This window comes from Echeneis naucrates, chromosome 3 (genome assembly GCF_900963305.1).
Source record: "Echeneis naucrates chromosome 3, fEcheNa1.1, whole genome shotgun sequence".
In the NCBI taxonomy this organism is placed as follows: Eukaryota; Metazoa; Chordata; class Actinopteri; order Carangiformes; family Echeneidae; genus Echeneis; species Echeneis naucrates.
Genome location: NC_042513.1, coordinates 10,293,602 through 10,320,260, shown reverse-complemented (window position 1 = coordinate 10,320,260; position 26,659 = coordinate 10,293,602). Strand labels below are relative to the sequence as shown.

The 26,659-nt window shown below is 41.1% G+C and overlaps 1 protein-coding gene across 3 annotated transcripts in view; it reads right to left on the bottom strand.

Moving 5' to 3' along the window:
• The window catches only part of LOC115040931 (E3 SUMO-protein ligase PIAS1-like), a 48,451-nt gene that overhangs the window by 14,012 nt on the left and 7,780 nt on the right, over positions 1-26,659 (bottom strand). For 2 of the 3 annotated variants that reach the window (XM_029498088.1, XM_029498086.1), the window contains exon 2: positions 6,525-7,020. In XM_029498088.1, coding sequence (XP_029353948.1) covers positions 6,525-7,017 — 493 coding nt within the window. In that variant the 5' untranslated portion in view covers positions 7,018-7,020. Of the gene's footprint in view, positions 1-6,524; positions 7,021-7,109; positions 7,251-26,659 lie in introns of those variants that run through there. The other variant, XM_029498087.1, reaches the window with a different exon arrangement.

The following is a 26,659-nucleotide window of genomic DNA, read 5'->3' as shown; positions in this document are numbered from 1 at the left end:
GCTGGTGACGGATGGGGATGATGATGATGATGGTGCATCAATTCAGGCTTTGAAGAAAATAACACTGGTTTAATAGGCTCCGAGACGAAGGCCATTTTGTGTAGTGTGTTTATAGCTGAGCGCAGCCAGGGCTCCTTTGTTGTGATAAGGCTGAGATGTTTACAGTGAGAGAAAAGATTTTGCTGAGGCGCACACAGGGGTCGGGGCATGTGCTGCCAACTGTCAGGTGGTGTTTTGACGTGAAGAGATTGTTGGATTCTGCACTGCAGATATTTAGGAACATCGCCAGCAATACTTGTTGCATATGGCTGATAATGTATGTGATATATTATCTTTACAGATTCACTGAGGACAAAGGGAGAAACATGATGTACAGCTCAACTGATTTGCACTGATTACGCCTAGTTGCTCAATGACACTCAAGCAGGCTCTCCTGCCATCATGAGCACTTGAACCCTGAGCTTATAGATGACATCTATGTCAGTGATTGGTCTGATGTCTGCTGTTACTTCTGCGCTGGGAAGGGATTATAATTGATTAGATCTTTATGGGGGTTGAAGGAGCTGCTGCTTCTTAATCACTTTTTCAGAGTACAGCACTGTTTGAGGTTGATTAAAGTATATTATGAGAGAGAAGATCCATTTTTTATAATAATTTTGCCAATTGTAATGCTACAAACATACATACATATCAGGATGTATGTGACTGAAATGAACCCTTTCACTGTGTTAACTGACTCCACAGGCACTAAGATAAGGAAAGGCTTGAAAAGATGAGTGTCACAATTCTCCAAATCATCAATTCGATTTTATTTTCAATTTTAAGGTAAAAATGCAATTCTAAACTTGATCTGAACTTGATTTTAATCCTTTTAGCCAGATGGCTATGCCTTTTTTAGACTTGTCTAGTCCAGTCTAGTCTAGTATTATTGGTTTTATGCCATGATAACTCCTTTCATTTTTTTTATTCTTAAGATTGCCTGCATGGTCTCATGAGTGATATAGTCTGGAGAAATAAGTAGTTTACAAGAACATAGTTTGTATGTTATCAACAGTCAATAAGTTGTGTTGTTCGGTGTAACTAAAGCAGCAGGCAGATGGCACCACGCTGACATGATTCATGTACTGGCACCACAGTGAGCCTGATGTATTTCTGAAGATGAGGAAATTTTTTCATTCTTCATTTTCTGAGCCTTTGTGAGAATACAGGCTGCAAGCATGACTGTTACCTACTGTGAGATGGGGAGGAAAAAGTTGATGACGACAAAACCATCATGCCTAGTTTTCAAAGGATGCGGTATACAACAATCAAATCGAGTGACTCATCTTCGATGGAAGTATATTATTTTCCTCCATAGTGCAAATGTCACAGCAATCTTCACAAGTAACAAAGCATTATGGACGAAACGCCCATCAGATAGAAAATGGAGCCGCAGAAATATGGTGATCAAATCATGTATAATGCATGTGCACCTGAGTGATATTCAACTATGACCGGAGAGAGGCATAGTTCTCTATGGAGGACAGATAATGATGGAGATGAGAGTTGAGTTCAACCAGTGAGGTTGCCTTGGTAATGAAGGAGTAGACCGACTGTCGACCAGTTTATACTGGTGGTGCGAAACTGTGTCCGACGCACTGATTAGACTCACAAAGGGAACAGGGAGGGAGGGGATGGCAAGGATAATGAGGGGGGGTGGGGGGCTGCTGTGTTAGTGATGACTACATTTCCATGCACACAATGCACAGTCAGGTTAAAGCAACAAATCAAAGAACACGTTTAGACGGGCTGTAATTCCTCATAACCACATTTCTTTCTGCCTCTCCACAGTATCATAAACTGAAGCAGACCTATTTTAAGCTTATTTGTCTAACAAATTGCCGCAGGTTGAAGAGTTTTTAGTATTTGAACTGATGTTGCATTGGAAGGACTGGGCTTGTTGTGGGAGAAAATATTTTTTATCTTACTGTGCTGTAAAGGTTTTTATAATTCAAGCAACATCCCATACCTTATATTATTTACTGACAGTATGCTTCCTGTATTTGTTCAGAGATGCAAATAAAATAAGTCATCCAGTTTTTATACTTGAAAAGGAACCAAGCGATTGGCATACAAACTACACAACAAGAGCAAAGGTCGAAAAGAAAAAAAAAAAAAAAAGGATGGAGTGGTGAATGTTAAAGTGTACATTGCCTGCCTGAAACAGATTGATAAGTTAAATAAACCTTTATTTTCTCTGAGGAGATTTGCTTTCACAGACTGTACACACAGAAACAGAGAGATACACAGACACACAACCTGGACACCCAGCATTGGTGTCCCAAAAGCATACACATTTACACTCAGTAACACCACACTTACACACACATACACATATAATAATAATCCGGATCTCTATTGCAGTGTCTATGATGCAGTTTTGTTGAGCTGCTGTGGCAGAAGGGACAAAACTTCTGCCAAAACAACCTCCTCTCCACTTTAAAGCCCGCTCTCTTCAACCAGACTGCATTAAAAGAATCCAAAGCCTTTTGAATGAAAGCATCCAAAAAGTTGTTTGAAGGGGAAAAGCTAACAGCAGAGGAACATGCATGTTGAAGAAACAAGAGGTCGGGACTGAAGAAAAACAAAAGAACAGCAACAAAAAAAACCTCTGAGGTTAATTTCAGAAGAGCTTTCATGGGGAGCGCACTTATGGTACAGATGACAGACGAGTTTATCTAATGTTTCTTTCAGATGTCAGAATTAGTTTGTTCATTCTCAACACAGCTGCTGTAGCGAAGCGCAGCACTGCAAAAGTTGTTTTTTGCACTCTCTAGTTTTACTGTGATTGCAGTTTGCTGCTCATTATAACAAGTGGGATTAACCAACTTTTATCCTAATTTGGACAGTTTTTTGCTGTCCTATTTTGCTGGCAGTCATTTGCATTTTGCATTTGTTACTTTTTTTGCATTTGAGCAAAATTGTCTGTGTGATCATATAACAGACCAAAACATAGTGCAAATTTAAATTTCGCATTGGGTTTGAAAATACATTAACCTAAAAGTTGAAATGTGCAAGGAGATTAGTTTATTCCAATTTTAGATGCAAGAATGCAAAAAGTAAGTCAGTGAATCGCAAGTCATGCATATGTGCTGTTCTAAAACCAAATTTGAGTCCTGGTTAAGTATGTACATTGCCAACAAATAAGCTTTCTGCATAAAAAAACAAAACAAAACAGTAAACCAAGAGAGCAGACAAGTGGGGGAAGGGAGTCAGAAAAAATGAGTGTGAGGCAGAGAGACAACAGAAGACACAGGAGAAGCAACAACAATAACAAGAGAGAGAGATAGACTGAGGGGGAGAGAGGGGGTGGGAGGGAGAGCGAGGGATTGGACATAATCAGAAGATCAGAGAGAAGTATACAAGCGCAATACACTGTCTGTGAAAGAGTGGGGTAAGGGAGCGAGGAGGCCATGGCTGTCTTTAAAAGAGAAAAGGAACGCACGAATGTGGACCGTTAAACAAAGGGGTTTCATTACTGCCCTGCATCATTATTAGAATAAAGACGGTTATCCCCTCCAAGCTGGAGCACACTTCCACTTTTTGAAACAAATTCAGCTTTGTTTCACACTTCATCTCCACTCCATCTCCTTTTTGGGTTTTAGCTCCTCTTACTCATCCTTTCGCTCTCTCTCCTTCTCTGAGAAAAATGCAATCAAAGTGCATTATTTATAGGAAAGTACGTTTGTGTTTTGAAATTGCTGTATACGCAGATGTGTGTGTGTGTGAGAACGGTGCGACTCCGATGGAGGGACGGTGTGCTCTGCGGTCTGTGCGATTTCATCACTTTGCATGCAAATTTTAATTGAGGATGGCCACGGAAACAGAGAGCGAGATGGGAAGAGCGGAGCCAGAGGACGACGGGAAAAAGGCAGGAAATGGCTGAAGTGGGAAAAGAAGAGGGAAGAGGAGAAAGATGGTGTGATGACAGAGCTGCAGGCATTGTGTTTGTACATGCATCTGCAGGCAAATTAATCACGAGATGCTCTCTTACTCCATTAAAATGCTAATGTAGGAAAATCGAGACATTTCCATATATTTGCAATACATCCCAGACCCCAAAGAGTATTGTCATGCTAAATACGGCCTGGTTGGTGGATACACAGCTACAATAATGAAAAATCTGACCAATATCAGAGGTTTTCGAAGCAGCGATCTAAAGCCCATATTGCATATAATGTTTAATGGTGAGCCTTCATTAAATGAAGCATAAGATGACATTGGACATTTGTTTTATTAACTCAGTATCTTACCCCCAGTGACAGAATCTTATTGTAAACTTAAAATGTTTGGCCGAGCTGAGAACATTTTCAGCTATTTCACAAGTTTTAAAGATAAGAGGGGTTGTGTGTTTATGGTGTCAATAAATTCTGATCAATCCACACCCAAAACGCCACAGTCCCGATGAAGCAAGTTATCAGTTCTTATTCTTTAAGTCCAAACGAAACAGAAAGAAATTAATGAAAATACTTGGTTTGCGCACAGTCCATGTGAAGTCATTGTGAATTGAAGAGTTTGTTTATGGTTTTTGAAAAACTTTTTATAGTTTTTAGAATTTTCATCTAAAACTTGTTCAAATTTAAATGCAATTTAACAGATTTCATTTTAAAGAGTCCTTAGATATTGTCATCACTTGTTGGATTTAGTACAGTTATGTTTCCCCAACAAACAGACACCTTGAATAACTAGCTTAGTTCCTTTGAGACTCAAGCCTTCATATATGATTACTGCAAGTACCAACTTAAAGTTTACATATATTTCCTGTCCACAACAATATATATGCAGTAAAAAGTTTGAAAAGTATAACGTTTATTTTCCTGTAATTAGTGCTGGAATCTTTGTGTGGTCAAAGTGGCCTTAACCTTTGACCTGTAACAACCAAACTCCAATCAAGCATTCATGCTGACACTCACGTCTACTTCTGAAGAAAGTGCCCACGGCCCAGGAATCAAACCTTGAGACTTCTTGTTGTGAGGGGAGAGTGCTAACCACTGCTGTTCATTCAGAGTCCAATTGGATGTTCCTGCCATGTGTGAAGTAATTTCTCACAGATGTTTCTTTGGTATCATCTTCACGTACCCACCAACGGATGGACAAACAAAAGTACAAAAACATGCCTGTGGCCACATCTGTTGCCAGCACGAAAGCTGAAAAAAATTGTTAATGGTCTAGAGGCTGTGTGTCATTTATATGAAGCACCATAAATATCTAATGCTAATTGAAACCTGATCCAGTCCCCCTCAAAATGATCCTAAAAAACAAAAAACAAACAAAAAAAAAACCATACCATGGTTGTACCATACTTCTTCTATTCACCTCAGAAGGCATTTTTTGTTGGATAGATATTATTTTTCACTTTTTGCTAAGAAGCCTTAGTTTCATCAGCTCCACTTTGCTCAATTACAGTTCACTGTTAATATTATATATATGATATTGCCACTCAACACAACAGCAGGATCAAATTGAAATATAACAAAGTGGATCACAATTCAGTGAATGAAAAAATTTGGCATTAATGAGTTATCCAGATCAAAATGTTGAAGTGCTGGTTTTATATATATATTATATATTACATATATATTTAACTTGTTACTAACTGTATTTTTTCTTTTCTTGAGACAAACACCTGAACAAAAACAAAGTGTATTAGATACTCTCTTTGAACTCTTTGAAGTAGAATGTGGATCAGAAATTCTTTTGCTTTTATTTGTACGAATGAATGATGAATAATGAACCCAATCAATTTTTGACTGCTGCTTCTTGGGAACCAAGTGCTGTGAAAATTATATTTTTGCACCAACTTCCTTGTTGCCTGTTAACAACACCAAGACTGATGAAAAGGAAGCATTTTTACACAACAGAGGAAGCACAAATATTAATGTGTTCTGTGACTGCTTTGATAGGTATGCAAATTATATAATGACAAAAACGATCCACAACCTCATAGATTTTTTTTTTGTTTGTTTGTTTGTTTGTTTTGTTTTGGTGTATCCTCACAGGAGAGCAGACAAGACCTTAAAATTTCCATTGTGTTGTTCTTTTTTTTTTTTACTTTACTTTCAAGTGAATTTGTCGAACTTGTTAGCAAACAGCAGCATATCATCCAGCAGGCAGGTCAATAAAAATCAACAATTTGATGTTTATGTCCACCTGCTTATGTATATTCAATATTCCTGCTCTTTTAGTTCCACTTTCAATATCTGTGACTTGTGAGAGAAATATCTGGATCTTTACCTTCTAAATACTCCGCTACGACATCACCAGCTGTAAGTAACTGTCTCTGACTTTGGTGCTGAGCAGTTAGTGTTCAGCTAAAAATTGAACCATGAGAAGGTGCACAACAGTAAAGATGCAGGCTGCACCCTTTTTGTTGCCACACTGTCAGTCAATACATTATTGTTCCAAAGTCTTGATAAAAGCCCATTGAATTATTTATTTATTTATTTTTTTTTTTAAACAAAAAACACACTTGCATGTTTGCTCACCTAGACTGGTGGGCTTGATTAGCTCGTCCAGCATGTCGTAGAAGGGGAGCCTCTGGAGCTTGACATCTGGATGGACTGGATGCAGCGTGGCTGAGGTGGGCAGGTGGTGCGTCAGCCCAGTCAGCTCATGTTTTCCAGGACCGAGAAGCGAGAGGGGCAGTAACGCAGCAGGCGATGGGGCTCCGCCATGACCGGCATGACCCTCGTAAGCCAGCTGCGTCAGGCCAGCGGGCAGTGCGGCGCCCCCTCCTCCAACCACTCCAGCTGTGGCTGGGTGATGTGGGCCATGCAGGGCCAGCTCTGAGTGGGATACCATTTTGGCAGGAAAGCGTCGTCGGTAGAGCTCTTTGATTTTCATGTGCACAGCGGGGCTGCAGCCGGCTTTGAGCAGATGCAGTGCCTTGGTCAGCAGCTCGTGTTTGCGCCCGTGCTTGTTGCGCCCAGCGTAGCCCAGCAGCACCTGCAGCTCTGACACACGCAGGCTCATCACCATTTGCTGTCATGGAGGTGGGCAAGATAAAGAGGATTAGAAAGAATGCAATGAAAATAGCAGTTTTTCATGAAAATGTTAGTTATACTAATTACCAGTAATGGGAACACAATGCTGACTCGTCATATTAACAGTTTCCACAGAACAGGCTGTGTTTCCAAAGCCGGAGACCAAAGCTATTCTGTATTCTGGGCAGAAGACAGTCCAGAAGAGAAAATGAAAAACTTCCTTGTGCATAGGACACTGGCCAAGACTTTGTAAATTATGTGTGCAATGCAAACCATTGACAGAGCAGCAGATTTATGAGAGGCCAGGAGCCATTAACTACTTTCTGTGGACACTCAGTTACTCTCAGTTCATCTTGTAGGGAAGTGAGGGGAAGTTATTTAGTTATGGTTGCTTTGCAGGCCCTTCTGCCACTGTCAGCCTGGCCAGGTGTGAACATAAATGGATAGATTGAATCCAGAGAGATAATTGGATATATTATCTACATCTTGCTGTGTGCTTAACAAATGTTTCTTTAAAAGTAATAACACACACACACACACAGGTCCAGAGGCGTTTTCGTCCTGGCAGAGAAGCATTTTACTGCACCACAGCAAACATAAAAAAAGTCTCTTTTATCATCTCGATTTTCTGGTCCGTGCATGAGAAACTGTCAGATGGATCAGCACCTGTCCTAACGCTACAGACCCCACTGACACTGGGAAACAGTGCATTTGGTGCAATAAGATTTCGTCATCTTGGCATGCGGGGGGGAAATAGAAAACTTTAACCAACAAAGGATTTTCCTCAGCTGAACATGAGGCCGAGCTGGTACCTCTCAGGAGGCACTGGGTTGGAATAGCTGCAGAAAAATGATGGGAAAAGGAACAGCACTGGATCCAGGTTCGGTTTAAGGTTGACAGAGATGATGTCAAACCACATAAATTTTTTATTGATTTTGATCATTGTAAGTGACATTGGTGCGCACCTGAAGTTTAAAAAAAAAAAAAAAAAAACTGATTTATTCATGTTTGTTTGGCCTGAAAAGAGCACTTTTTGAATATAACTAGAAGGGATAATAATTTATTAGACTGAAATCATAAGAGTTTTTCTTACTAACAAGCAGACAGTTATTTTAATCTTAGTGTGTCAGAGGGTTCATCATAGCAAAGCACACTATTTTATCCACTGTTTCACAAACAAAAAGACAATATAACAAAATATTATCCCACAAACTTGTTTATCTCAAAGCTGAGGTTGAAAAAGAGCTCAAATGTAACCTTAGCTTGCAAACAACCATCCATCACACAATAGCATGAAGACAGTTACAGAAACAGACTTTAGAGACTGCATGAGACGCGCCATAAACGCACCCATACAAATACAGTACATGCACATCAAAACAAGCTCTTTCTTCCTTGAAACTAACACACACACACGAGCCAACTGGGCAAACCTCTGAGCATATGTTGTACAAACCGCCCCCTCCCCTTCATCTCCTTTAATGACAGAGCAGGGATAAAAGTAGGCACACACAAACACACGCCCCTTAAATGACAAAGCACGCAGGACAGTTAGTGTCTTATGTGTCACATTCTGTGAGGCTAATCAATTATACCAACACTTGACAGCTATTACTGTTATTTGTACAATATGTCTGGTGTAACATCCCCACAGAGGATCAAACCTTTAAGCCTTGATATTGTGCCTTGTAATGAAGCACGTCCTTCTGTTACTCGGGGGATCTGCATTCAATTGACATTTAAAATGACTGCTCTATGCGTTCATGCATCTGAGCCAAACCAGCTTTTTAAAGTAAGAAAATGGAAAGACTAACATGCATCATACCAACAAAAACAGCAATTGCATCTTTGTCTGAAATTGTACATCTAAAGCCACATATCAAAATTAGCATGCATCATTTGTGACTGGAATAACAACCACTTCACTCTTAAGCTTTTGGTTTACTTCATCAAAGCAACATTTTGTGATCTTCTTTGCAGGTTTACTGTCATTGGGTGTGTCTGCACTGCTGTGAATTGTCAAGGTTATAAGAAAATAACCAAATCAATACCCAAACTATTTTTATTTTTTTTTTGTCCAATCACAGTTGTAATAGTAGAAATTATGTGCATACAATAAGTAGGAAAGGAAGCGAAATCCGCGTGTGCTGCAGTTTACTGTAAATAGCACTCCACTATTCCACTTTCGGTGGCCACAAGTGCAGCAAAACCAATGTGTGTTTTAAATAAGAGTCTAACCATATAGAGTCATCCAAACCATGCCATGGTAAAACACCAGACCAAGCAGCCAAGGTTCAGCTCTGTAACACGTTTAGAGGAAACGCTTTATGGCATTTTGCTCAGTCATTAAATATGAAAAAAAGAGATTTCTTGACAGGAGAAAGAAACAAATCAACAACAGATGTGATCAGATGAAAAGAAAAGGAAAACAGTAAAAATGTCCATCACAGCAGGGCAATGTCTTCAACTGACTTGAAAGCAATGACTCTTTCACTGTTGAGCAGTCTGCTGATTGCTCTCTTGGTCAATCCGTCAACTGTTTTGCAAGCAAAATGTCAACGATAGTGAAAAATGCTAGTTGAAATACTGAAGGCATTAAAGTGACCCTTTCAAAGGTCTTATTTTATACTGCTGTGTATCAGAAAAAAGTATGAAGTCTTAATTTTTTGTGATTTTGGACATGAGTATCATATAACTTAAATGGTCACAGACTAATTTTTGTATCCATTGATGGATCGATTAATTGTCTGGTTGTTGCAGCTGTACACATGAGGGTTGTGCGATGGCCCAGTTTATGGGGTTGTTCTGGTCCTGCTTCTGCATGGAAATGACTATTTTAGACAATCTGGGCTCGAACCAAGCTTCACGCTGCCCAGTGTGACGGAGCAGAGGCTGCTGTTTACAGACCAAACACTGCATCTTGTGTACAGCTGCCACATATGCATAGCCATGCGCGCACACACACACACACACACACACACACACACACACACACACACACACATTTGTGCTTTCATCACTTCAGGGGACATTACATCGGCTTACATTTCCTGAAGACTTTGTGTTGTGTTCACACACGCCGTTTTCCTGGTAAAACAATGCAAGGGACCGTGCTGGTGGTGATGTGTGTGTTCATTCAACTACAGAGCGGGGTGAGACTATGAAATGCGATGCTGTAGATTGGATTCATGTATTTAAAAGCTTGTTCGGCACCAAAACATCACCTGGGTTTGTAGAAGTCACAGACGTGAATTTAAAAATCACGATGATTCATTGTGGTGTGCAGCAGAGCAGCAACGTACACTTGCATGTATGTAATTGGCCAATGCAGCAACATTGTGGGTGGACAGATTTAGCTTTTGTGCTGCACAAATCTGTGTAAAGTTCTACAGCCCTACGCCATCCACCCCCAACAGCATGAGTACACTTCCCCTAAATCAATGAGAGGAGAGGCTGTTTTTTCGCATGCACAGTTTGAGCTCTACCTTAGCTGAACCCCAACTCAGCCTAACCTTAAGGCGCCCAACTTGTCTGTAATATCGCCCATATTTGTGTGTGAATACGGCTGGGAAATCACACCTATGGGAATCTAATTGCGATGCCCTAAGCCTAAACTAGACTGCAGATATAAAAACATCAGTCAAACACAGACGGCTCCTACAGCAAGACAATCCAGCTCCATCATGCAGCACGCAGGCAGCATCTGTCTGTCTATGGATTTTCAACAATAAGAGATGTTTTTTTAATGGAATAACAATTTAGAGAATTCAATATTTTCTATTTAGTAGGCCTAGACTTGGACAACACACAAACACACGCGCACACACAGAGTACGGTATTGGTTTGGCCAAGGAAGTCTCCTGTTGGCGACATAAATGACCAGCTCCATGAAATATGCATGTGGAGGAGAAGTGGGGTTGTGAAAATGTGATGACACCGGCTGCCCACCATCCCTCCAACACATACACACACACACACAAATGCATTCACAACTTCACACAAACACAGATGCCAAGCCACACTCTCTGCAAAGCAAACACTCACAAAAGAGAGACAAATGCACACAAGCACAAACACTGACTCACATAAACCTGCCACAGACACACACTCCTCCACCATACTGCGGATGTGTAACATTCCTCTGGCTTCACAAAAAAAAAAAAAAAAGGAGGGAAAACAAATAGAAGAGAGAAAACAGTGGAGCGCGTGGTGTTGGAGGAGAGACAGATGAAGTTTGCTGCTTTCACCAGCCTCTCTATTCTTTCCATCAGTCAGTCGGTCTCCTTACCAGGACAGGTGGCCGCAAAAACTTCTCCAGCTTCCCCGTCAACAATCACTGAATGAATGAGTGTTTCCTGTTTTGTTTGCAGAAAGATTTATTTAAATTCAACTCTTCTCATTTACATTCCGTTGACAATTTCCAGATTATTTCAGCGATCGATTTGATTTCATAACTAAAAACTGAGAATATCAGTGAAAAAAGATGTCCTTCGCTTTACATCTGCCAAGCCTAGTCTGATAAATGATCAGTTGATTTCATTAAAATTTATTTCTAAAATCTCAACATGGATTAATCATTGTAGTAGTTTTGCTACAGTTCAAATAGTCTGAAAATATTTGGACAGAACAAGTATTTTAAGGTAGTTGGTTTGCACTGTAAATCAATTCATATTTTTTCAGCTATCAAACAATCTTGAGAGCAAGAATAAATTGGAGCTCTTTCTAATCAAGCAGTGGCCTAATGGAACAACTAACTCGTACTAAAGGCTGATTTAGTGGAGAACAGCAGGTAAACGCTTTGAAGTGCCATCAAAGTGTGGTGTCATAGCATCACACAATCATTGCCAAGGTGATACACAGGACATAATGATTTCCTGCAGACAATAAAGATCAACATTAGAGCATTTCTGCATATTTCAGACCATCACAGCTCAGACTGCACAGCCTGCACACCAGAGGCCAGTATCAAGAAGCTGGTCTAACACGCCCTCTTTCCGTTATCTGGCTTCACTTACCCCAGACATCCGCAATCTGGATAATCGGTGTCACTAAGCCGGTTATCAACTTGCTAATTGAAACCCCTTTCTTTACAAAAAAAAAAAAAAAAAGAAAGAATAAAAAGAGAAACCGGAGAAAATAACTTGAAACAGTGAATCCTGCCGAGTTCTTATCCAGGTTAGGCTTTCTGAAGTTGCCATGGCAGCATACGCGCTAAACTGAAATCCAGCTTCGTGATACAGGCCCCTGGTTTTTACTGGGAATCTGCATTGTTTGTTTCACTGGAACAACTTGACATGTAGGTGCAGGAGGAGGCTGCAACAAAGGGAAGAGGATGAAAGAAGGAGAGAAGATAAAACACAAAGAGAATAGCTAGTGGTAACCAGGGAGTTTTTTTTTTTTTGTTTGTTTGTTTTTTTTTTTTACACACAAACACACCAGAGTTGTGGATCAGTGTGGGTTTTGAAAGCGAGAGCAACGATTTCAGCCATAAATTCACCATCCTGGTAAATACACTGTCAAATATATGTGGAGGATATTTAAATACTCCACGTTTTTGCTCCACAGAACAACTGAGAATTCACCATGTCCACTGACTGGCAAGACCAATTCGATGAGCACACAGCACTGAAGTCAAAACCAACAAAAACCCTGAATGATGAAATCTCCTCAGTCAGTAAACCACAGTTCCAAGATTTATTTAGGAGAAAAAAATCTCTCAAAACAATGCAAAGAAAGGTCACTTCATAGTTTACTTGTATCACTGAACTGTATGGAGGAGGAAATTCCATCCTATCCGATGGTATCATGTTCCTACGCTTCAATACATTTGCATGAAGTAAATTATTAAACATGCACATTTATCATCATGCTACAAATTTAAAGAGTATAAATAAATAAATAGGGGGAGGAAAAAAATGCCTCTATCTTTCATACTCATTTTGAATTCCTTGGTTATTCAAAGGAGACCAGGCTCATGACTGGCATCAAAAAAGGATGAAGAACAGTAAGCCCTTTATGTCAGATACATAATTTGTAGACAGCAAGTGGAGGCTATTAATGAGTTAAACATTTATCTTTTGATTCTAATTAAAAGTCCCGGCGATAAACAAAACTCTGTTCACTTCACTTCAATTAAAGCCGAGACAGAGATTATTCCGTCTGCCATCTCAGACTCATGTCTGCGTTGACCTTAAATCATGGTGTTTTTGTTTTGAACGCAGGAATTTTTCAGGTAAACTTTTGAGGAACTCAGGAATGTTATCTACTTCTCGACCACAGGACTCAAGTTGCACTTTTAGCCGTTTTGAGTTTCCTCTGAAAAATACCCTGCCGATGTGGAACTTCCTGATGCCCCGGGCCACTGGTGCTGTTTGACTTATCAGCAAAAATCAGTGCAAACACCTTCCTCAAGCCAAGTTTTTTTGTTTTATTTGTTACCGCAGACAAATCACTCCAAAGGATTTTATAGGGGAAAATTGTTCTTCCAAGATTATCAGCTCTGTACTTCGTCAGTTTTTTTTTTTTTTTTTTATGTTGTCACAGTTCTCTCATTGCTCACTTCTAGTCTTAACTATCAATGGCAGATTTTCCTTATCTTTTGTTGAGTTAGTGAATTAACTAGGTGAAGTACAATAGCAACAAATAAACATGGGAATTCATTTTAGTAGCCATGCTACCTGCAGAAGAAGTGACAGTTCTGCGTGAAGCAGGTGGCCTCATCAACTGTGACGGCATGACAGCTCCAAATGTTGAATTTTCCCTCAAAGACAACACACCTAATCTTTTCAAAATGTTTTGAGCAAGAGGAGATGGAGCAGGATCAAACTAAAAGCCCCGCTCACCTTGGCTGGCAGAGCATTAAATATTAAAACATACAGTACTCTCGGTAAAGCATTGCTCCACACAAAGACAAAAAGTATACATGAAAAACAAACTGACGAGACTGTTGAATGCATCTTTGTGTCTCGGGTTAGCTGACATCTAACTAAAAGATTAGTCGGTCATTAAAATCATATAGAAATTGCTCCACTCTAGACGGTAGTTGGTGTCCTCCTTTTAGCACTGGAACATGTACAGATGTGTTCAAAACATCTGCAGCTGACTCTGTCCAAACATGTCGGACCTCCGGTTAACCCTCATGGTTAAAGTTGCACCAACACCAGTGTCTTTGTGAAAATTATGAAATGTTCATTTGTTTTGAGAAAAGTGGAAATTAATGTTTCTTTTACCACATTTGGATGATACCAGCAAATAGCAAAGGGCCATACGTTTCTTTCCGTTTGTGGCCTTTTGTCTCTCATTATTCAAGCACAGAGTGACTGCTTGGACATGGCCGTGGCTGTGTGGTAGTAAAACTAAATGCCCTCACAAAGCTCATTCCTGGTTGGACTTCTGTGCTGAGTACAGTGCAGGTGTTAATGACCTCAGAGAGCAGGTAGTGAAAAAACAGAGGTTTACCAAGCAGAGCAGACAAACCAGGCTGCGTCTGTCCCGCTCTTCATATGATATTGTTTGTGATGCAGTTTTATTGCTTTCTGGACTAAAGAGAAAGTGGAAGGAGGCTTTAAGCAGCATGCTGTTGTGTTTCTGCTTCAGTGTGGTCAAAGATCTTGATAAGAAGGCCGAACACACATATAGAGGCGCTGCTAATATGATTAGCCTGTTTACTGTGGAGCTTAATCTCTGCCTGTATGTTTAATGCATTCAGGTGTCTGGTGGATTCACTAAGTTGTTTTTTTTGGTAGGAGCTTTTTGTTTTGTTTGTTTGTTTTTTTACATATTCTGAGGGATTTTTGTCAGACTGGAGAGTGTGCAGGCTAATAATTTGCTATGTCCAGAGCCGGTGAAAGTGATGGATGGGGGAATGAGGTGATGGGGGATGGAGGATGGGGGATGGGGAGAGAGGGAGAGAGAGAGAGAGAGAGAGAGACAGAGAGACAGAGAGCAGCTGAGCCTCCTTACTAAATGAAATTCTCAAAAGCTCCAGTGAAAACACAGAGGAGGAGTAAGGATGAGGGAGGCTGGGATGAGGGAGATGAGGGTGGTGGGTGCAGTTTAGATGGGCTTGCAATCAGAGAAATAAAAGAGCTGTGCTGGTGAGGCCGCTACATTGTCCCAGTTGTGTTCAAACATTTTTATACAAGAAAAATATAAACAGACAAACATGTCATGGTTATAATTTATATAAATGACAAACAAGTAAACTTTTCTTATTTGAACTGAAATAAATTCTAGAACAGTGAAAATCAGCCTAAAGTAACATCCTCAGTCTTTCAAAAAATGTTTGAAAGACATTTTTATAAAATAAAAAAGGGAGATCTGTCAAATCTCAATATTTAGATGCTTTGGCCATAATTACACGTTTGAGTGTAGGCGGGTAAGTGTCATGTTCACTGACTGCCGATCCGAGCTGAAGCTAATTAATGTGGTGCAGGAGTGCATGCTGATTGTGTCTTTCAACATTGCCATCAAAAGCCACGTTTGCAGGTGTTGGTGGTTGAGTCTCTGGAAGCTTTGCACACCTGGCTTTGGGCAGTTTATCTTTGAGGTGAACAGGTCCTTATAATTTCTTCCATCTTAATTGAAGCTGCTGATTCCCAGATTTTAAAAGCTGCAACCTTGTGAGCTGATTCCAGCTGTAGTTTAGAGCAAATATTGTAGGCTTTGGATGCTTTTCCAACTTACTGGCCCTCCTTTTATTTATGTATTTTATTATAATATATAATCAATATGATATATTTTGTACTGAAGAATCAACTGGGAGAGTTTAATGTCGCCCTAGGCCTCCGAGGTCCTCCAAATGTCAGTAATCCAATACTCCATGCAAAAAAAAATTCACAAGACTTTTACTATGGGATGCCTGAAATAACATCTCCCACTTCTCAGCTCCATTAGAGTAATATTTTAAAAACAGAGCAGTACTCTAAATATAGCTCGTTTCCATTCCTATGTGTTATCAAGCACAGGGAGACAAAGACAGAGTGAGATTTAGAGTGACACTATTGCATCTGTCAGAGGCTTAGATGTTATTAAAACACACAAAGATTACTAAAACATGCAAAGCAACTCTTGCACACTAGGTCTCTCTCTTCTCTCCAGCACCGACACTCACGGCAAAAAGGCCGTTACCTCCACCATAAACTAACACACACACACACATAACTGTTCGTGTCACTGTGCTGCAGCGGAGCCATAATGAAAGGAAGCAGGCAGAATGGAGGCCTGTTTGATGAGGGGGGACAGGTTGGAACTGGCCAGTGGCCGAGCCGTCCTCAATGGGCTGTTTTATCTGTCAGGAGAAACACTAGTTTCTCTGGTTTCTGCGAAACCAGAGCCCTGCTTGACTTTCCTGTTTTCTACTTTTATTTCCCTTGTTATTTTGGGGACAGCAGAGATGTTTCATTATTTTTCTATTGTTGGTTCTTTTCTGCTTTTGTTTTATACTTTTTTTTTTTTTTTTTTAGGTGAGAAGTTTATTGGCTTTCATATTTTTCTACATCCACTGAAAAGATTTGTGGCCCCAGCCCAAACATGGCACTGGCTCAACAGATCCTACTTTACACATTCACTCTCCATGTACAGTACAGGCCAAAAGTTTGGACACACTTTCCTATTCATTTGAATGAGGCCTGTACTGTACTTAATGGAGATTAGGCACTCACCTGTAACTAATGGAATTATCCCATTAGCCAATTATTAAGCTGCAGTGCAGTGTTAAACATCTTTCAAGTAGATGCCAGGAGCTCCAGGTAATATTCACATCAAACATCAGAGGACAAATTCATCTCAGTGACTTTGACCAGGGAGAGGATTGCTGGGCCCAGATGGGTTGACTGCACAAACCATCCAGTGAGTGGCTGGAAATGGAAAGTCCTTGATGAGGAGCAGGCGGAGGACAATGGCCAGACTACTTGGAGGTGACATCAAGGCTACAGCAACTCACGTATCCGAGTGTGCTGAGCAGAATAAGCCGAAAATATACAACACATTAAACCTTCGACAGTGGCAGAGAAAAACCACATCAGGTTTCTGCCATGTCAGCCAAGACCAGAAATCTGGGCACAGGCTCACCAGCAATGGATAACTAAAGACTGGAGAAACGCAGCCTGGTCTGATGAATCTGGATTCCTGATGAGGCTCACAGATGGTCTGGTCTGAATTTCTAGTCAACGGCATGAATCAGTGGACACAACCTGCCTTGTGTCAACAGTACAAGCTGCTGGTGGTGGTGTAACAGTGTGCAGGGAAAGTTTTATTGGCACAATTTTGGGCCTTCTCTTCCCGATAAATCAGAATTTCAATGGCAATAGCCAATCTCAGACTTGTGCATCACTTTGTGGCCACATTTGGCTCTCCACTGCTTCCAGTATGATAATGCAACATGTTCCAAAATTTCTTCCGTCTCAAACTAGTTTCATAGACATGATGAGGAGGTATTTCAGTGGCCTCCACATTTACCAGATCTCAAACTAATTCAACACCATATTGGACTTTGGTCACAATATGAATGTGCAGCCGTCAAATTAGCACAAATTATCTGATGTTGTCTTGTCCAAAATAAGGGTAAACAGTGTTGTATTGAAATGTTGCAGTTTGTGCAACAGACAAAAGACATATTGTTCAACGAAAGACAACACCAAGGAATTGAAAAAATATTTACATTTGAGCAGTTTTTTTTTATTTTCTTAGCAATTACTCTGAAAGATTTCCAAAATTTATTCTGATGAATTTTAATTTTCCAGTTATTAATTCATTGGGTACTTAGAGCAGCTGTAATCAATACTGAATTATACCGCACTTTACTCTCCCCTCCAAAAGTATTGTAACAGAAAAACTCTTTTTTGTTGATCACTGAAGATATTTGGTTTTAAGATCAAAAGTTCAGAATTTCAGGTTTTATTTCATGGTATTTACATCTGGATGTGTTAAACATTTTAGCACACGCCACCTTTTGTTTGAACACACCCATTTTTCAAGTGAACAGAACTTTTGAAAAAGGTGTTGTCTTTTAAATAGCTCTGAATGACTACGCTTGGTTTTAGTCTGGGGTTTCACTTGTAAAGACTGCATTTCTTGTTAAAAAATATTAACCGACATGAAGAAGAGAGAGCTGTCTTTGGGAGGAAAGCAAGCCATTTTGAAGCTGAGAAAATAAGGAAAATTTATAAATGCCATTGGACAAACATTGGGCATAACCAACACAACAATCTGGAATAAGAAAACAACAGCAGTTAATGGCAGAAACATTGTAAGAGCTGTGAAGAAAAACCCCAAAACAACAGTCAGTGACATCATCACCAAGCTCCACAGTGCAGGTATCACAATCCACCGTCCGAAGCAGACTTCCAGAGCAGAAATATAGAGGCCACCACAATATGAAAACCCCTCATCAACAGAAAGAATCAGAAAGCCAGATGGGAATTTGAAAAGTACAGAGAAAGAGCAAAGTGTTATGGACTGATGAGACCAAGATTAATCTCTACCAAAGTGATGGAAAGGCTAAAGTGTGAAGAGTTATTTTCCCCCCAAAGAAAATGTTTGACCTGCTAAACAATATATACGACTATGACCTAAACAGGGTATCAGCCATAACATTACTCACCCCTTTCTTATAACATATGCTAATATTGAAGTCTTGAAGCAATAAGGACCAGCGCATAAGACGTTGCTTGTTGTTCTGCATCTAGCGTAGGAACACAAGAGGATTGTGGTCAGAAAACACAGTGGTAGGCACAGAGCTTGAACTGAGGTAGACGTCAAATGGTGTAATGCCGATAGGAGGGCCAAGGCCTCCAACGCAATGGTGCTGTAAAGAAATAGTACACGGCATTCAATGCCATGCTCATCCTCCTGCAAGAGCACTGTGCCTGCACCAAGCGCAGAGGCATCCACCTCCAGCTAGAAAAGGCGTGTGAAGTCTGGTGCACCAAGCACAGGAGAGCCAGTTGCCAGTTGAGAAACAGTTGTTTGGCCACAGAAATGGGGCTTTTGGACTGGTTAACCTGGTCAAAAGGGCCACTACATCAGAGAGGTTCCTGGAAAATGCAAGATAATAGCCAGCCATCCCCAAGAATGGACGGAGCTCACAACATGTATGGGGGGCTGGGCAGTCCGAGTTTGCTCAAACTTTAGCATCAATAGGGCAGACCTGACCCTGGCCTCCTTGTTACCAAGATATGATACCACAGCTTTTCCGAATTCACAATTGTCCAGGTTAAGTGTAAGAGAAGCTGCTTTTGAACGATGAAAGATTTCACAGAGAGACTGCATATGTTCAGGTTAGGTTGATGAGTAAACCACATCATCCACCAGGAGACCTCACAATGAGTGACATCACTTAGCGCCGTTTTCATCAACTGCTGGAAAGAGGCCGGGGCTTTTCTGAGAACAAAGGAAATCACCATAAGAACCCTAAGAAATGATCAGGGGTAACAAAGGCACTAATTTTGGAGGCTCGTGGTGTCAATAAGACTTGCCAGTAAACTTTGAGGAGGTCAAGTTTGGTTACAAATTTTGCTGCCCCCACACGAGCTACGCAGTCAGCGAGTGGGAGTGGGATTGAATAAGATTTTGCGGTCGCACCTGTGCAGTAACATGGGGTCTGGTCTGATTTAAGGACTAGGAGACATGGGGAACTCCGGGGACTATCACCTGGAGCCACAAAACCGTGATCAAGGAGGTAGTGGACCTCCTGTTGCATAATAGCATGTTTGTTGGGAGCGACACGCATGGTGCTTGATGGGCTTGTGGTCGCCCACATCAATGCCATGCTTTAACACAGTTATTTGAGAGGGGATGTCACTGAAGAGCTCCAGATTATATTTGATGATCTTTGTGACATCGGATTTGAAATGTGCACAAATGTGCAAGGTAACCATCAAGACTAGACGAGAGTTTTTCAGACCCGAACAGTACCCGAACAGGAGCTGCGCTTGTCCTCCAGCCCATCATCACTGGGATTTTAGGCAGAGGGCAGGACAGTCACTGAAGCTACCGGAACAACAACTGGAGCCAAGTTGCTGCATTGCGCACGGTCAACGTATGGCTTGAGCACGTTAATGTGAACTACACGACTCTACTTTTTATGATCTGGTGTCTGGATCACATGGTTTCACTCAGTTTACGGTCCACCACGTATTAACCTGAAAACATGGCCTGGAGAACAACAGGCCAGCAAGAAGCAACAGGACAGGTACACAGTCACTGGATTTAAAGGACCACACCACTGATTTGCTGTAATAATTAACTTTCATTTTAGTTTGGGCTGCTGAGAGTATTTCGCAAGTGCATTCACATGCATGATGGAGCCTCACTTTCAAAGAGCTAACATAATCAAGGATGCTTTCCTTCTGACTGAGCCTGTCAGAGCCACTTTTCACACAACAGGCACAGAATTTACACAGCATGCACTTAGGACACTTAGGTGTCTGGTAGGTGTGTTCCAGTGTGGCCTAACTTTCCAGATGATACATGCTGCAGATGTTGTGCATAACGTGTAGCTCAGATCGAACAAATATCTTCGATATGAAATTAGTTCCTTGATCACTTTGGATACGTCACAGAAGACCAAAGGTGGAAAAGAATCTGACGAGTGCTTTGATGATGGCACGAGACTTAAATGAGCACAGTGGACTGCCTCGGGATAGCGCGTGGCAGCACACATCATGGTGAGGATTGGTTACTGGACTTTGTTTTTGGTGGAGGGCCAACACAGTCAATAATCACATGATCAAATGGTTCCCCAGTGACAGGGATCAGTTTCAGCGGAGCAACAGGAATGTTTTACTTGGGTTTTTTCCAGCAATCCGGCACACATGGCATGATCAACAGAATTTAATCATGTCAGCTTTGAGACCGGGCCAAAAGAAGTAACGAAGTATTTGGTTTTAAGTTTTACGGATCCCTAAATGGCCAGACATGCTGTGGTCGTGTGCCAAAGTTAAAACTTGGGAACGAAATGGCTGAGGCTCCACGACTTGGATTACCAACTCGTGCGTAAAACCAGTGGGAGGAGACCAGCGACGCAGCAGGACACCATCATCGACCAGGTAAGACACACATCTTTTCACACGTTGGGGATTCTACAAGGGGAAAACAAGAAGACAGAGTAGCATCAGATTTTTGAGCTTCAATCAGCTCCTCTCGGTCAACAGGAAGGTTAAAACCAATTTAATTTGGCTGAAGTTCCATAAACACATTCTCTCTACACACAGATGCATTCTCTTCATGCATGGATGCAGTCTCTTCACGCATAAAGTCACTTTCAATATTAGATGAAGAGACTGCTGGACATAAACAAGTCGCTGTGATCCACTGGGTCACTTAGTTTATGCACCTGTACCCGAGTGATGGCGCATACAGGAAACGGAAACACAGAGGGTGAGTGTGGTTGAGCATGGTTTCCATCTCCAACTCCCTGTGTCTCACCTCTATCTCCGTGATGTGCAGAGTTAGCCTAGGCTCATCTGCAGGCATACCAGCTGGGGCTGGTCATGGGATGGGGTGGAAACACCAGCCAGATCACCTGGATCACCTGTAGGGGCAAGCTTCAAAACCTCTTTTTCTCGCAGTTTCTGAGACAGGAGGTCCATCAACTTAACCCATTTTAGCTCCAGCAGGCACTTAAACCTGGATTTCATTCTTGTTCTTACATTTTATCAATCTATCCACAGTTGGATTAGCAAGAAAGTCCCTTAAATCAAACACCATGGCCACTACTACAAGGAGAACTACAAAGGAAACAAACCAAACAAACAAAAAAACACTGGATCCCGAACAAACCCCCAAATTATGTTACACATCAAGATCTAGGGGGGCGCAGACGTGTCATAGGGTGAGCTCTCCACCTTCTTCAAGCGTGACCCAAAACAACTAACAAAAGGGAACAAGGGTCCTGAATTCATTTATCCAAAAGGACCAACAAAAAGCGCAGGTACCTTACTTAACCTCCTAGCATTTGAAAAATGGGACAAGACAAGAATAGAAAGGCAAAGGAAGAAAAGGGCTTCTCATCCCAACAGCTGCTGTAACCAATCAATCACACGTTTCTAGAAATTCATAAAGCAGAATAATGGACACACAGAGAAAGCTGGCTGTGCAGCAGTGAGAAGGATGGAGAGGCCATCTTGGTGGTTGGGCGCGCCTTTTAAAGCCACGGGGACCCAATCAGGAAACAACAGCCAGGATTCCACCTATATATCCAGACACACCCACAAACTGGGAGGCAGAACCCCCATACCAACCTGCTTATGATACAAAGCATACAAGCACATCTGTGAAGAATGTGGAGGGAGTTTCATTGCATTGGCATTAATATTCATTGTTGATGTAACTCACGATGGTAGCAGCAGAATGAAATCAGAAGTCTACTGAAATAGTTTGTCTGCTAATTTACAGAAAAATGCATCCAAACTAATCAGGAGGTAGTGTCTTGTGCAGCAGGATGATGACACAAAACACAGTGCCAACACAACAGGGATTTCATCAGGGGAAAAAAGGGGAAGGTTTTAGACTGGCCATGTCAATCACCGGATCTTAACTCAATAGAGCATGCAATTCACCTACTGAAGAGGAGACTGTAGGGAGAAAACCCCCCAAGAAAAGAAGAACTGAAAGAGGCTGCTGTGAAAGCCTGGAAAGGTATCACAAATGAAGAATGCAACGGTTGGGATACATCAATGGGTTGCAAGCCTGATGCAGTTTCTGACGACCTCTTGCCTAGCTGGCCATGTTGTGTGTGGGTGTGTGTGTTTTACCCTTGTTTGTTGTCCTTGTCTGCTGTTTTGCAGGTACCTGGTGTTAGGCTGAGCCATTAAGTGGGAGCACCTGGCCAGTGTCCTGAAGTCTGTGCAAGGCTCCACTTTCTGGTTGCCAGTCCTCTCGCTCGTTTCCATCGTGACCGTACCATGTTTTTGTTTGGCTGGCTTTGGTCTGGTTAACAGTTTTATTTTTCCCATCCAACACAGACAGATACCACTGACTACATACCCTACAACTTTAGTATGCTTTTGTTGTTCATTTTAATGTAAATAAAACCTTTAAATTTTCTGCATTAAAACTGTGTTGCTTCCACTTTTTGTCATGGCTCATGACCAAGGTCATGACACAATTATTGCAAGCAAGGGTTATGCAACCATATATTAAGTGTTATTTACTGTACTTTGAGACAATATGTACCTTTACTTTTGTACACCTAAACATGGGGTGGTCTGATACAAAAGGTTGTACGTCCTAAGTTGTTTAAGATGTAAACGAAATACTTAATAAATAAAAGCTGATATTATGAACTCTTGTCTCATATTCATCTTTTGATCTTGAACCCAAATGTCTTTGGAACAGGCCTTGCCATTCCAAAAATTTTGGAGGGGACCTATTCTTTATTAGTTTTACTTTTTCATATAATCAAATACCCTTTATAGCTAACTCTAATATTTCTATATTTTTGTGAAGCTGCTACTTCAAATGACTCACGTTAGAAAGTAGCATTGCAGCCATTATTTGTTTTATTTACACCTGTGATTCTCTTCTGTGAAATGTCTAAAAAGGTGTATTAAAAAAACAAACACACCATTAAAAACATTGATTTTCTTATATCGAGAGGAAATAAAATCACAAACAAGTGCCAGATTTATGTGGATTGCACACGCGTAAATCGCATGTATCATGCAAAGTTCAGATCAACCGAATAAGCATGCAAAGAGCAGTCACACAGACAAAATCCAGGCATGCCACAGACCCGGCACACCGAGTTATCATGCAAGGGGGGGAACTATTCTTTCACACACACACACACACACACACACACACACACACACACACACACACACGGCACATTAGAACCCACACACAACACAAGAAATCATTAACTTGTACAGGTCGCATGTGCTGGCCAATTGGCTAGTGTATGTGTGCAAACACCTCAAAAGTATCATTCAGTCCTGCTATCATTAAACAACATGCACACAATGACACAGAATGTGCATGTGGATAACGTGTACAAGCTTTAAACAACCACAAGCCACCTTTTCACACTGTTGAGTGAAACCAAAGATGAGAAGACTTTGGGTCACACTTAGCAGTAACATGATGAAAACAAGAGTTTCCGGAGAACACCTTGATACGGAATCTAACTTGCAGCCTACAACAGTATCATGATTTCTCCTATTTCAAAAATGCTGTCAGTCACCTTAAGGTACCTCTGTTTACATGCCTTTTATTTTACTGGGGAAACTGTTTCTCTTCATGACTCAAATTACAATGAAATGTCAACTGCATCTCCACGATGCTCTGGTAATTAAGAACAACCAACTAATAAATGTCAGTAAGCAATTTATTCAGGGCAAACAGGCAGAACAAGTTCCTCTTCTAACAAAAAGCTAATGAAATTCAGTGAATGCACAATCAGCATAATCTGTGGGAACAATATATTGTTTGACTGGAAAAAGCATTTTTGCGGATGATGCCATATTCCCATTCACAAAGTATTTAGGCGATGTTCAGGTTTTTTCATTTAGTTATGCTCCTGTCTTCTGTGACCATAAAAAGAAAATCTCTCGTCCATCCAAGCCCAACTGGTCATTTGACAAAGTTAAATTTCTGACAAGTTTCTCCATACAGGATCTCTGGAGCTCACTCAGGACAACCATCAGCTTCTTGGTCACTTTGGAACTACTGCCCTTCTCCCTGATTGCTCAGTTTGGATCATTTGCCAAATACCAATTTCGATACAAATTTTGGTATGCTGAGTGTGCTAAATTAGAAGAGAATGTAATTTAATAAAATTCACATCCCAACAGAGACAGCATGAGTTTTAACTTCATCATCAACTTATGCTGGCCAAAGTGAACAAAGCAGCAGCTTTAAGATACCAGCATCTTTCCCCTTTCACCTCCATACGTTTGCTAGCAGAGCTGAAAAAAATCTATTGCACTTTACTTGGTTTTGAGGAGGTGAACTGTAATGCAGTTCTTTTAAGTCCCAGGAGACTGAGAGATGGCGAGGCTAATAATGTTGTGCCAAGCAGTTTCTGCAAAGGTTCTGCAGGATGTGCGTGTGTGTGGAGATTGTGTAGGCAGATAGGGGAGAGTGTGCACACTACCTGGCCATTATATAAAGCTCCCACTCTCAGCTAGAGGGCTGTGTACTGAGTGCCAGCTCCCTCCCCATCCTCCACCCCTCTGTCCTCCCATCCCCCTTCCTCTTAGCCTTCCAGCTTCTCTGACTCAGGCTTAACTCTGAAATACCTCTGCCTGTTGTTTTCTCTCCCTCCTGCCTATGTGGTATCAGAACCAGTGCACACTATGGGTCACAACAAGAGAAAGAGTTTGGGACAAAAATATTGATTTGACCATCCCTCCTGTGAGCAGGAACATCTCACTCAGGCCAGTTGGACCGAGTTCAGAATTGTTCCTCTTTTTAATCACGAGTATGTTACATGCTCTGCCACCACACCTGAGCATACAGAGCTATAATCCCTTGACACAAGCAATTACTGCATTTAAAACTTGTCTCTTTCAATCTGCTCCCGAATTAGTGCAGGTCCGTGCCACTGGTTGCAACCAAACAATAGTTTCCCTACTATGTATGAACATGAAGACAGCACGAATTCAGTGCAATGGCAAACCTGCACTGACAATTGAGTGAGGGCAAAACACCTCACTTCGGTATGGAAGAAATTATCTAGTGGACGCGAAAAGGAAAAGAATGGCAATCCTTAATCCCCAGTGCACTGGTTTGTATAGAGAATGAAGAGGAGTTAATTTTGCCAAACGTGGTGGAGGTCAGCAGAGACCAAAATGAAGGAGAATAACAGAGGCAGCAACCTGTGACTGCAGGCTGTGCAGCAAATATGTTGCTGGCAGAGATCGCAGATGACTTTTTATCAATCAAGAAGCGTCTCTGATGTTGGTCTATGGGCCACTGAGGACCTGCGGATGCATTGCTATGGTCTCATTCTGAGTTTCAGTCAAAGAAAGAAGGTAGGTGGCCTGTGCTGAATGAAGTCTCCCTAATTATTTTCTACCCTGCTTTAGATATATCGCTAAAGCTGCATGATGGGGAAAATGGGCTTCAATTATTTTCTTTCTGAAATGATGATACACAGCGCAGACAAAGCTATTTAATTATAATTTCTTCTTTCTAAATCTGAAGCAATCATGACACATCACACCTCAGTACTTTGTTTAGTAGCTTCCCCCACGCTGTTAAATTAAAATTACAGCCTTTGGCAAGACACCTGTCCCTGTCGTAGTGATGCCTGTTGTCAGTTTACTGACGATGGCCAAAAACACATTATGTCTGACACTTGGTTCAGTCTCATCCTGAGCAAGATTTAAAGTTTTTTTATACCCCAATGAACTGTCGTGTCATGTATTCCTGACTTAATAGCTTTTATTGCATTGTGTACTCATATTACTGATGCCACTAGACATATACGCTATAACCAATTAGGTAAGTTAGTTACATACGTCACAAAATCCAAATAAAACTGCACAAGTAATTTCTGGAAACACTTTCTTCGAAAATATTTTGGTTAAAGCTTAGAGTGGCCAAGAAAAGGACATTTGACAGCAGTCAAAATGATGGAGCACTGTAAGTAGCTCCAGATTCGATGCACTCTGTTTGCATGACCTCCACTT